The sequence below is a fragment of the Ovis aries genome, chromosome 2, assembly GCF_016772045.2.
Source record: "Ovis aries strain OAR_USU_Benz2616 breed Rambouillet chromosome 2, ARS-UI_Ramb_v3.0, whole genome shotgun sequence".
Classification (NCBI taxonomy): Eukaryota; Metazoa; Chordata; class Mammalia; order Artiodactyla; family Bovidae; genus Ovis; species Ovis aries.
In genome coordinates, this window is record NC_056055.1 from 209029132 (window position 1) to 209041901 (window position 12770).

At 37.6% G+C, this 12770-nt stretch overlaps 1 protein-coding gene across 1 annotated transcript in view; it reads left to right on the forward strand.

Annotated features, from left to right (window-relative positions):
* The first annotated feature begins 465 nt into the window (after window positions 1-465).
* Window positions 466-12770, forward strand: part of CPO (carboxypeptidase O) — a 32614-nt gene continuing 20309 nt past the window's right edge. Inside the window, exon 1 of the mRNA XM_004004862.5 lies at window positions 466-597. Within this exon, the coding sequence (XP_004004911.1) occupies window positions 530-597 (68 nt within the window). The 5' untranslated portion in view covers window positions 466-529. The remainder of the gene's footprint in view (window positions 598-12770) is intronic.

The following is a 12770-nucleotide window of genomic DNA, read 5'->3' on the forward strand; positions in this document are numbered from 1 at the left end:
CAGGAGATTCTGGTCTGGGGTCCAATTGGCTCGTGGGTGGTGGGGTGAGGTCAGGGGATTTCCAAAGGCTCTTTTCCTGGAACCTTACAAAATGTTTTTCTGTTAACAAAATGGAGTAGCTTAGATTCTTCAAGAGCAGAAGACACACCCCCTGTTATACTCAGTGACCTGTGTGGAAGAAAGAACAGGAGTAGTCTGCTCTTGAATATAGGTGATGGGAATTCCTAGAGCTGAGGACTTTACACAGGGAAGAAACTTCTTTCTGCATCTGGGGGAGCCAAGAGCTTTGATAAAGTTGGTTTTAAAGAAGAAAAAAGTCAAATAATTTTCCACTATTTAAAAAAAGCTGTTTGAAGACATGATGGATTTAATGAAGCAACTGCTCACATATTAACTTCTACAGAGACATCCAGTAACTGACTTATCTTATCTCATAAGTGGGAACCTATGCCCTTATGCATTCTCAGAGACACAGGATCCACTGACCTGCACGAGAAGCACAGGATTTTCTAGCTTTCTTTACAGAACAATGAAACCTCTGCTTGGAACGTTTTATCTGTTGGGTATGCTGGTTCCTGGTTGGTTGGGATACGATAGGTGAGTATGAGGTGGAAGGAGGGGTGACTGGTATGATTTGGATTGTCTAAATGCAAAGCTTCTTTTTAATATCAGTGCAGTTGGATTCTCCGCTCTTCCTACCCATTACACACACCACCATGTAATGAGAATAATAATGACTGAAATTTTATCATTGAGTATTACTCTGTGTGTGTGTGTGTGTTAGTCGCTCAGTCATGTCTGGCTCTTTGCAACCCCATGGACTGTAGCTTGCCAAGCTCCTCTGTCCATGGAATTCTTCAGGCAAGAATACTTTTCCAGGGGCTCTTCCCAACCCAGGAATCAAACTGAGCGTTATTCTGCTGCTGCTGCTGCTAAGTTACTTCAGTCGTGTCCAACCCTTTACAACCCCATGCATCGTAGCCCACCAGGCTCCTCTGTCCATGGGATTCTCCAGGCAAGAATACTGGAGTGAGCCACTCCCTTCTCCAGAGCATTACTCTAATAATCTTTAAATAAAAATATAGATCTTCAACAAAGATTTCCTAGCGCAGTGTATGATAAATACCAATAGATATGTCATATTTTGTAATTGAAAAAAGAAAACTGTAATGAAAATTCTATATCCTTCATTTACATAATCTCTCCATTGATAAATCACATTATTCTAATTATTCAGAAAATGTTTTAAGTGTTTAAAACTACCAAACAATTTCACTAAGACATAATTACTGTTGATGTTTTTGAATAGATAGTGAATAGCTAATCAAGCATATAGTACTACTGCAAACATTTTTCAGTTGAGTTGTCTTATACAAAATCTCTTATGGCATTCATAACTTATTGAAAACATAATGCAATCACTAATAATATTCCATCATTGCTACCCTATAAGAGTGATTTCTACTGTCATTTTATACATAATGCTGTGGTACACATCCAGCCATATGATAATTTTTGTTGTTATTGTTGCAATTTTTAAAATAATTTCCCTAATATAAGAAGTGGAATCACTGGGTTAGAGGCTGCAAAAAACTCAAGAATCTTGCTACATATTGCCAAAGTGCTCTAGAGAAACTGCAGCAGTTTACACTTCCAACTACAGTGTATGAAAGCACTTTTTAAGCATTTTCCAATTTGACAAGTGAAAAATAGCCACAGTTACTTATACTTCATTTTGTTGATTTCTTATAGGGTTAAGTATTTTGTCTTATTTATTACTCATTTTATCAGTTTATAAGTTGCTCATTCATGTCATTTACCCATTTTGTGTTCTTTCTCCACTCATAATGATAACTTTTTTGAATATATAATATATATTAAACATTGTGTGTATGTGTAGTTTCAACATAAAGTATATTCGTGACATTGTACAGGAGACAGGGATCAAGACCATCCCCATGGGAAAGAAATGCAGAAAAGCAAAATGGCTGTCTGGGGAGGCCTTACAAATAGCTATGAAAAGAAGAGAAGTGAAAAGCAAAGGAGAAAAGGAAAGATATAAGCATCTGAATGCAGAGTTCCAAAGAATAGCAAGAAGAGATAAGAAAGCCTTCTTCAGCGATCAATGCAAAGAAATAGAGGAAAACAACAGAATGGGAAAGACTAGAGATCTCTTCAAGAAAATTAGAGATACCAAGGGAACATTTCATGCAAAGATGGGCTCAATAAAGGACAGAAATGGTATGGATCTAACAGAAGCAGAAGATATTAAGAAGAGGTGGCAAGAATACACAGAAGAACTGTACAAAAAAGAGCTTCATGACCCAGATAATCATGAGGATGTGATCACTCATCTAGAGCCAGACATCCTGGAATGTGAAGTCAAATGGGCGTTAGAAAGCATCACTACGAACAAAGCTAGTGGAGGTGATGGAATTCCAGTGGAGCTGTTTCAAATCCTGAAAGATGATGCTGTGAAAGTGCTGCACTCAATATGCCAGCAAGTTTGGAAAACTCAGCAGTGGCCACTGGACTGGGAAAGGTCAGTTTTCATTCCAATCCCAAAGAAAGGCAATGCAAAAGAATGCTCAAACTACTGCACAATTGCATTCATCTCACATGCTAGTAAAGTAATGCTCAAAATTCTCCAAGCCAGGCTTCAGCAATACATGAACTGTGAACTCCCTGATGTTCAAGCTGGTTTTAGAAAAGGCAGAGGAATCAGAGATCAAATTGCCAACATCCGCTGGATCATGGAAAAAGCAAGAGAGTTCCAGAAAAACATCTATTTTTGCTTCATTGACTATGCCAAAGCCTTTGACTGTGTGGATCACAATAAACTGTGGACAATTCTGAAAGAGATGGGAATACCAGACCACCTAACCTGCCTCTTGAGAAATCTGTATGCAGGTCAGGAAGCAACAGTTAGAACTGGACATGGAACAGCAGACTGATTCCAAATAGGAAAAGGAGTATGTCAAGGCTGTATATTGTCACCCTGCTTATTTAACTTCTATGAAGAGTACATCATGAGAAACGCTGGACTGGAAGAAACACAAGCTGGAATCAAGATTGCTGGGAGAAAAATCAATAACCTCAGATATGCAGATGACCCCACTCTTATGGCAGAAAGTGAAGAGAAGCTAAAAAGCCTTTTGATGAAAGTGAAAGAGGAGAGTGAAAAAGTTGGCTTAAAGTTCAACATTCAGAAAACTAAGATCATGGCATCCGGTCACATCACTTCATGGGAAATACATGGGAAACAGTGGAAACAGTGTCAGACTTTATTTTTGGGGGCTCCAAAATCACTGCAGATGGTGACTGCAGCCATGAAATTAAAAGACGCTTACTCCTTGGAAGGAAAGTTATGACCAACCTAGATAGCATATTGAAAAGCAGAGACATTACTTTGCCAACTAAGGTCCGTTTAGTCAAGGCTATGGTTTTTCCAGTGGTCATGTATGGACGTGAGATTTGGACTGCGAAGAAGGCTGAGCGCCGAAGAATTGATGCTTTTGAACTGTGGTGTTGGAGAAGACTCTTGAGAGTTCCTTGTTCTGCAAGATCAAACCAGTCCATTCTGAAGGAGATCAACCCTGGGATTTCTTTGGAAGGAATGATGCTAAAGCTGAAGCTCCAGTACTTTGGCCACCTCATGCAAAGAGTTGACTGATTGGAAAAGACTCTGATGCTGGGAGGGATTGGGGGCAGGAGGAGAAGGGGACGACTGAGGATGAGATGGCTGGATGGTATCACTAACTCGATGGACGTGAGTCTGAGTGAACTCTGGGAGTTGGTGATGGAGAGGGAGGCCTGGCGTGCTGCAATTCATGGGGTTGCAAAGAGTCGGACATGACTGAGTGACTGAACTGAACTGAATATTATACATAGTTTATATTCTGCACATTTAATATATCTCATCATGCATGTGTGGTTATAAACAGCGTTTCCCCTTTAGTTTCATGTTTAATGTAATCCTACAGCAAACACGCTCTCACTGAACAGAGAAATCCAGTCCAATTTTTGCCCCAGACTAACTGTATGACCTCAGCCTGTCCCTCAGCTTCATAGACAGTCTGATTTCAGATACATAAAGGAAGTCCAGGATCTATGTGATACCTAAAGCTGTTTATATCACCATCTCATGTTTTCATTACTTTACTTGGGTTTCATATAGATACTGCATTTATCTTCTCTTCTGAGATTCTTCATTCATAAATCAGAGACAAAGACTTACATATGTCACAGGACTTTGATTGGAAGAAAAAACTTGCTTAAAATATCACAAACCTTCAAACTTACATATTCTTTGAACTGGTATTCCTTCTTCTGTAAATTTATATTGAGAAAACAAGCTATGCAAAGAATCATATGCACTGAGATATAGCTTTATTTATAAGATGAACATGATATTAAATATTGTAACATTTGGAAACAACCTATGGTCCCCATATTAAGGTATGTAAATATTGATACATGACATATGACAGTAGGGTATTATTTATCCGTTAGAATAATAACTATGAAAAAATTAATAGCATGGGAAAAGACATGTTTTATGCTAAAAGAAAGATGCAGAATACAAGATGTAATAAAAATACTTGAAAAAATAAAAGAAACCTGGTATGTACCAAAATGGACACGGTTATCTTTGGCTGGTAATTCTTTCCCTTTTCCCTCAATTATTCTTCATTTTGCAAATATCTACAAAGGAGATACATAAAATTTTTATTTTAAAAATGATTGACAAGCCCAGGTTAAATTATGGAAATGATTTGGCTCAGATATGGGGAAACAGACAAGATGGCTTCCAGTGCACAGCTCCTCCCTCATCCCAGCACTTGAGCAAAACATTTCAAATCTGCCAGTCCTGGTCCTTCCTGATGGTTTTCATTTTCATTATTATTTACTGACATAAAATAATGTCCACTTTCATATGGCTCTGACCAACTCAATACATAGATTAGCTGCCATTTTTGATCCTCCTTACATACTTTGTATGATGTAATCAATTCAGTTTAGTTCAGTCACTTAGTTGTGTCCGACTCTTTGTGACCCCATGAACCACAGCACGCCAGGCCTCCCTGTCCATCACCAACTCCCGGAGTTCACTCAGACTCACGTGCATCGAGTCAGTGATGCCATCCAGCCATCTCATCCTCTGTCGTCCCTTTTTCCTTCTGCCCCCAATCCCTCCCAGCATCAGGATCTTTTCAAATGAGTCAGCTCTTCACATCAGGTGCCCAAAGTATTGGAGTTTCAGCTTCAACATCAGTCTTTCTAATGAACACCCAGGACTGATCTCCTTTAGGATGGACTGGTTGGATCTCCTTGCAGTCCAAGGAACTCTCAAGAGTCTTCTCCAACAGCACAGTTCAAAAGCATCAATTCTTCGGTGCTCAGCCTTCTTCACAGTCCAACTCTCACATCCATACATGACCACTGGAAAAACTATAGCCTTGGCTAGACGGACCTTTGCTGGCAAAGTAATGTCTCTGCTTTTGAATATGCTGTCTAGGTCGGTCATAACATTCTTTCCAAGGAGTAAGCGTCTTAATTCCATGGCTGCAGTCACCATCTGCAGTGATTTTGGAGCCCAGAAAAATAAAGTCAGCCACTGTTTCCACTGTTTCCCCATCTAATTGAAGTGATGGGACTGGATGCCATGATCTTAGTTTTCTGAATGTTGAGCTTTCATCCAACTTTTTCACTCTCCTCTTTCACTTTCATCAAGAGGCTCTTTAGTTCTTCACTTTCTGCCATAAGGGTGGTGTCATCTGCATATCTGAGGTTATTGATATTTCTCCCAGCAATCTTGATTCCAGCTTGTGCTTCTTCCAGCCCAGCATTTCTCATGATGTACTCTGCATATAAGTTAAATAAGCAGGGTGACAATATACAGCTTTGACATATTCCTTTTCTATTTGGAACCAGTCTGTTGTTCCATGTCCAGTTCTAACTGTTGCTTCCTGACCTGCATACAGATTTCTCAAGAGGCAGGTCAGGTGGTCTGATGTTTCCTTCTCTTTCAGAATTTTCCACAGTTTACTCTGATCCATACAGTCAAAGGCTTTGGCATAGTCAATAAAGCAGAAATAGGTGTTTTTCTGGAACTCTCTTGCTTTTTGGACAATCCAGCGGATGTTGGCAATTTGATCTCTGGTTCTTCTGCCTTTTCTAAAACCAGCTTGAACATCTGATATAATAGTAGTCCAGAAAATCTACAATTAACAAGGATAACAAGCTTTGTAATCTTTCCCTTGATCATTTAAGGAGGTGGTCTATTATATATATTACATACTCCCAATATGGAGAATCATTTGAATCTAGCACTATGAATCAAGGATGGATGCTTCTGCATGCTCAGTCATGTCCAACTCTTTGTGAGCCTTTGGACTGTAGCCCACCAGGCTCTTCTGTCCATGGAATATTCCCAGGCAAGAATACTGGAGTGGGTTTCCATGCCCTCCTCCAAGGGGTCTTTCCAACCCAGGGACTGAACCCCTATCTCTTATATGTCCTGCATTGGCAGGCAGTCTTTACCACTAACACCACCTGGGAAGCTCCAGAAATTACTGTCAAATACTATGCAGTCAGTAAAAATATTTATAATGAGTTTCTATTAGTTTGAGAAAATGTCTCTGGTAGAATATATAATAAAAAGAAGCAAATACAAAATTATATATAGATACAATTTGCACTGTGTTTATAAAAAAATATGCACTGATAAAAGCCGGAAGGGAAATATGTCAAAATATCTGCAGTGGTTAACTCAAGAAGATGGGAGGATTATTCCTTCCTTCTCTTTTCTATTTTTCTTCTCTCTCTACTTCCTAAATTTTCCACTTATAAGCAAATGTTAATTTTGTAAGAAAGGAAAAAAATTGAAAATACATTACTGTCATGAAATATTCATGTAACTGTTTCCTAAGTATTTAAATACAAAATTTGCCTCAATATACATTAGGATTTTTTGCCTCTTTCAACATTCCAAAAAAAATTTCATCAGACAATCTTTGATCTGCAGTATTTATTAATAATGTACCCCAAGAGATCATTTTCTCTGTTAAACATTTTATGAATTCCTATTCAAAAAGAATACACAACGTACAATAATCTTTTCATTTGATCGTGAGATGAGACTGGTGATAATTCAGGGGATTAGCCAGCTTTTTCCTTCCCTCTCTACATGTATTATGCATCACCCAAGAAATTGCCTGGAAACAGGAAGCTGCCTTTTCTAAGTATATGGTTTATATGTTGCTTGAACTAAGTAACATTTGGGGTTTTGAGATATAAGTATTGTGCTTAATTTCATGTAAAATGATCAGCACTTCTAATATTAGGGGTTTTCATTCAAATCTCATATGGTTTACTTTTTTTTGCATATTGTATGCACCCAGTCATTCAATGCTGGAGGCATCATACTCACACATTTTCCAGACATTTAACTGGGGAAATTTGAAGGTTGGTGCTTGATAGTGTCCAGTGACCTTTCATTTATTCCCTTTCATATTGTAAAATTGCCTGGGAATACCAGCTCAGTTGAAACAGGAATTCACCAGCTGCCAGGGCTGCTTTTTAGTGTATTCACTTTCCTGTGTCACCAAGTAGATGACTGTGATCGAAACAGACCTTTGCTGAACTGTGTGATGGAAAGAACTGTGTTGCCTTGAACAACCACCATCCCTGGTCCCAGAAAGCATCTGCAGTGATCCCCTTTCCCATTTGGACAGTCACTGTGAGCAGTGAGAACGAAGGGCTGAAAGGACTCTTATTAGCTTCATTTCCTCTCCTCTCCCCATTCTGCAAAAGCACTGAAACTAGATCCCAATGCACTTACAGGACTAATACTTATTTAGCTTTCTTTGTAGTCCAAATCAGAGATCGATAATTCAAAAAAAAAATAGGCTACTAAACATTTTTATGCATATTTTCTAGAGTATAATAAATGTATAATTTGACTTCCCAGGTGGCGCTAGTGGTAAAGAACCCCCCTGCCAATGCAGGTAGATGTGAGATTTGTGGGTTGGATCCCAAAGTCAGGAAGATCCTGGGAGGAGGGCATGGCAACCCCCTCCAGTATTCTTGCCTGGAGAATCCTATGGACAGAGGAGCCTGGAAGGCTACAGCCCATGGGGTAGCAAAGAGTTGGACATGACAAGCGATTTAGCATGCACGCAAATGTCTAATCTAGCCTCTGTAACAAAATCTTCAGAGGAGAAAAAAAAAATCCAACAACCTAGGATACTAGTATTTACCTTAAGGATTGTTGTTAGAATTATATATAGAGTTAGAACAGTGCTGACATGCATAATTGCTTGTAAAATATTGGTTGTTATTATTACCAGCTACTCTTCAGTTTGGAATTCTCCCTCTCCTGTCCTCAATACGCTTAGTGCACTATTTAATTGGTAGTTAGGCACTAGCTTATTATACTTCACTTTATACTTTTTAATAGCTAAGTTATTTTGCTTTTCATGTATTTATATCTCACTTCCTTAAGTAGATTTTAAGCTCTATAAGGAAGAAATCTGTATTCTATTACTATTACTATGTTATCACTTTTGCATAGAGTCCCAAGGGTGCCTACCTATTGGGTTGTTGAATGAATTAGATAAGATAATTATGTAAATGTTTAGACTGGTGCCTAGAATATAGTGCCCAATAAGGGTTAACAAATGTTAATATAACATGTATATACTAGATGATTATTTGATAATAGCAGATGAAATGAGCTTCTGAAAATTTATGGGTAAGTTGAATTTTTTAAAATTTTAAACACACCAAGGGATGCATGTGTTTTCTCTATAAAATGTTGATACATTTTGTAAATAATCAGCCTCAACATATTACGCTTATAGTATTTTTAAACTGAAATTGTTCATTCTGAAGCACTCTGGTTTTCTTAAAAAATCGAATAAATGATAAGCATTAAAAATGCATCCTTGAGTGGAAAAGTGTATTGCTCCACAACAATTACAATTTTAATAGCAGTTGTTTCTTGTAATCTCCTTTCAAAATTCACTTCATTGTTTTAACTAATTATCTAGACAATCATATCTTGTGAGCTTTTCTAGGACAAGCTAAATGAAGTACTACTCTTTTAACAATAAAACATTTACAGTTTTGACGATAAAGAGCTTCTGCTAAGTTCAGATTATTATTATTAATATGATTAACAATTAAAAGCATGGAATTGTGTAGAGAAATTGATTTCTACTACAGTGGGTGATTATTATGGTACATGGTGTTAATTGAACAGATTAAAAAATTAAATGTAGTCATTTCTACATTGGAGTTATATAGCTGTGAATGGAACTTGAGTTTTAATTATTCTATCAAAATATTTTGTAGTTTTATATTGTTTGGAGATAATATCAGTTAGATGGCTAAATTATTCTCCATATAATTATTATTTTCAATGTTATTGTAGCAAAATAGGGTTTTTACTTAGCATTGTTTTGAATTGCTACTGTGTTTTAACATACATTAAGCATTAACTAAGTTCCAGAGATAAGTTTATTTTAAAACATGGACTAACTAATTTAATCCTCATAGGAATCCCTTGGAAAGGTGTTATTCCCATTTTACAGATTATAAAATGAGACTAAATATAATGCCAGAATGTTCAGAGAAAAAAAATGTGAGAAAATAGATAAAATCATTGAAACATTAGCTAATTAGATCACTAACACCTTTCTTTCTCTCTATCCAAAAGTTCATACCCTAGCATCACCAAAAACTCACTTCCTAGTGCTTTTAACATAGAAAGAAATCACTCCAAATATAGTTATCGGGTAAATGAATGATCAATTACTATGCTTTCATAATGAAAATATAACCCTACTTTTAACTTAGGTAAAGACTTTTAGTTAGGGAACCAAAACATTCCTCAAACATTTGTGTGGTTTGGAGACAGAGAATTAGCTCTATGACTTACTAACTCTGTGACTGTCTGCAAGTTACCTGATTTCACTTGGCCAAATTTCATTATTTGTAAAACATGGATGATGACATTTCACAGAGTTGTAGTGAGAATAAATCATATAGTATGCATTATTGTTCTGGCACAAAGGAGAGGCATGAATACTTTTATCAAATTGTTAAAATATAAGCCATACATGGAAATCTATTACATAGGCCTATATCTATTATGGGCTTCCCAGGTGGCTCAGTGGTAAAGAATCCACCTGCCAATGCAGGAGACCTGGGTTCTATCCCTGAGTTGGGAAGATCCACTGGAGAAGGAAATGGCAACCCAATCCACTCCATTATTCTTGCCTGGGAAATCCCAAGGACAGAGGAACCTGGTGGGCTAAACAGTCCATGGGATCACAAAAGAGTCGGATATGACTTAGCAACTAAGCAACAAAGAATATATATTATAGAAATTGAATCAACAATTAATAACCTTACAAAACAGAAAGCACCAAGCCCAGATGGGTTCACTGGTGAATTCTATGAAATATTTAAGGAAAAGGTTATATCTCTACAATTTCATCTAAAAAATATAAGCAGAGGGAATACTTTTTAATTCATTCTTTGAGGCCAACCAAATATCAAAACCAGTCAAAGACATCATGAGGGAAAAAACACTATAGATCAATATTTCTCATGAACATAGATGTAAAAATCCACCACAAAACACTAGCAAATTAAATCAAAAAATGTATGAGATGAATTATACACCAGCCCACTGACTGAATTTATCCCAGATATGCAAGGCTAGTTTAATGTTTGATAACCAAATAATGTAATCCATTATATCAATAGGCTAAAAATTAAAATATCACATGATCATGTCAGTAGATGCAGGGAAAAAAAAATTTAAAAATCCAATAAATGGTGCTGGAACTATTGGACATACACACACACAAAAAGTGAATCTAGACACAGACCTACATTCTTTATAAAAATTAACTCAAAATGGATTATAGACCTAAAAATGTAAAATATAAAACCATAAAAATCCTAGAAGATAATGTAGGAGAAAGCCTAGATAAATTTGGGAATAGTGATGATTTTTTAAATACATCACCAAAGACATGAATCATGAAGTAAATAATTGATAACCTGAAGAATTGATGCTTTTGAACTGTGGTGTTGGAGAAGACTCTTGAGAGTCCCTTGGACTGCAAGGAGATCCAACCAGTCCATTCTGAAGGAGATCAGCCATGGGATTTCTTTGGAAGGAATGATGCTGAAGCTGAAACTCCAGTACTTTGGCCACCTCATGTGAAGAGCTGACTCATTGGAAAAGACTCTAATGCTGGGAAGGGTTGGGGGCAGGAGGAGAAGGGGATGACCCAGGATGAGGTGGCTGGATGGCATCACGGACTCAATGGACATGAGTCTGAGTGAACTCCAGGAGTTGGTGATGGACAGGGAGGCCTGGTGTGCTATAATTCATGGGGTCACAAAGAGTCGGACATGACTGAGCCACTGAACTGAACTGATACTTTATTAAAATTAAAAACTTCTTCAAAAGATAATGTCAAGAGAAGGAGAAGACAAGGCACAAAGTGAGAGAAGATATTTGTGAAAGACATATCTGATAAAGCGCAGGTATCTAAAACACACAAAGAACTCTTTGTTAACAATAACAAAGAGACAACCTGATTTTAAAAATGGACAAAGGACCTGAATGGACACACCTCACCAAAGAAGATACACAGGTGGCAAATAAACATAGGAAACATTGCTGGAGAGAACGCGAAATGGCCCAGTCACTTCAGTCCCTCTGGAAGACCATTTGGTAGTTCCTTACAAAATTAAACACACTCTTGCCATATGATCTAGCAAATATGCTCCATGGTACGATCCAAATGAATTGAAAACGTACGTCCACAAAACACTGCACACAGCTGTATATGGCAGCTTTACTCATAACTTCCAAAACTTGGAAGCCACCAAGATATCCTTCAGTGGGTGAATGCACAAATAAACTGTGGTAATATAGACAGCAGAATATCAGACAGCACTAAAAACCTGCCTGCCAAGGCAGGAGACACAAGAGACCTGGGTTCCATCCTGGGTTGGGACAATCCCATGGAGGAGGGCACAGCAACCCACTCCAGTATTCTTGCCTAGAGAATCCCCATGGACAGAGGAGCCTGGAGGCTACAGTCCATAGGGTTGCTCCGAGTTGGACACGACTGAAGCGACTTAGCATGCACAAAAAGAAATGAACTATCAAGCCCTAAAAAGACATAGAAGAAAGTTAAATACATATTACTAAGTGAAGGAAACCAATCTGAAAAGGCCACATGCTGTATGATTCCAACGACATGACATTCTATAAAAGGCAAAACTAAAACTGAAAAGATCAGTGGTTGCCAGGGGTTAGGTGGGAGGGAAAGATGCATAGGCAGATCAGAGAAGATTTCTAGGGCAGTGAAGCTCTTCTGTATGATACTATTAATATAATGGTGGATACACGTCATTATACATTTGTCCAAATCAATAGAATGTATAACAGCAAGAGTGAACCCTCATGTAACCTATGGACTTTGGGAAATAATGATGTGTCTATGTAGGTTTATTATAATAAATAGACTGCTCTGATGTGGGATGTTGGTAATGGGGGAGGTTGTGTGTGTCGGAGGGGGCAGGAAACAGTAAGTGTATAGGAACTCTCAGTATTTTTCATCCAATTTTGCTGTGAACCTAAAACTCCTCTAAAAAACAAAGCTTGTTTTTAAAAAATATAAACCACTACATTAAGATTCTTACAACTGTATACAGTATTGTGGTTAATACTTCAGGCT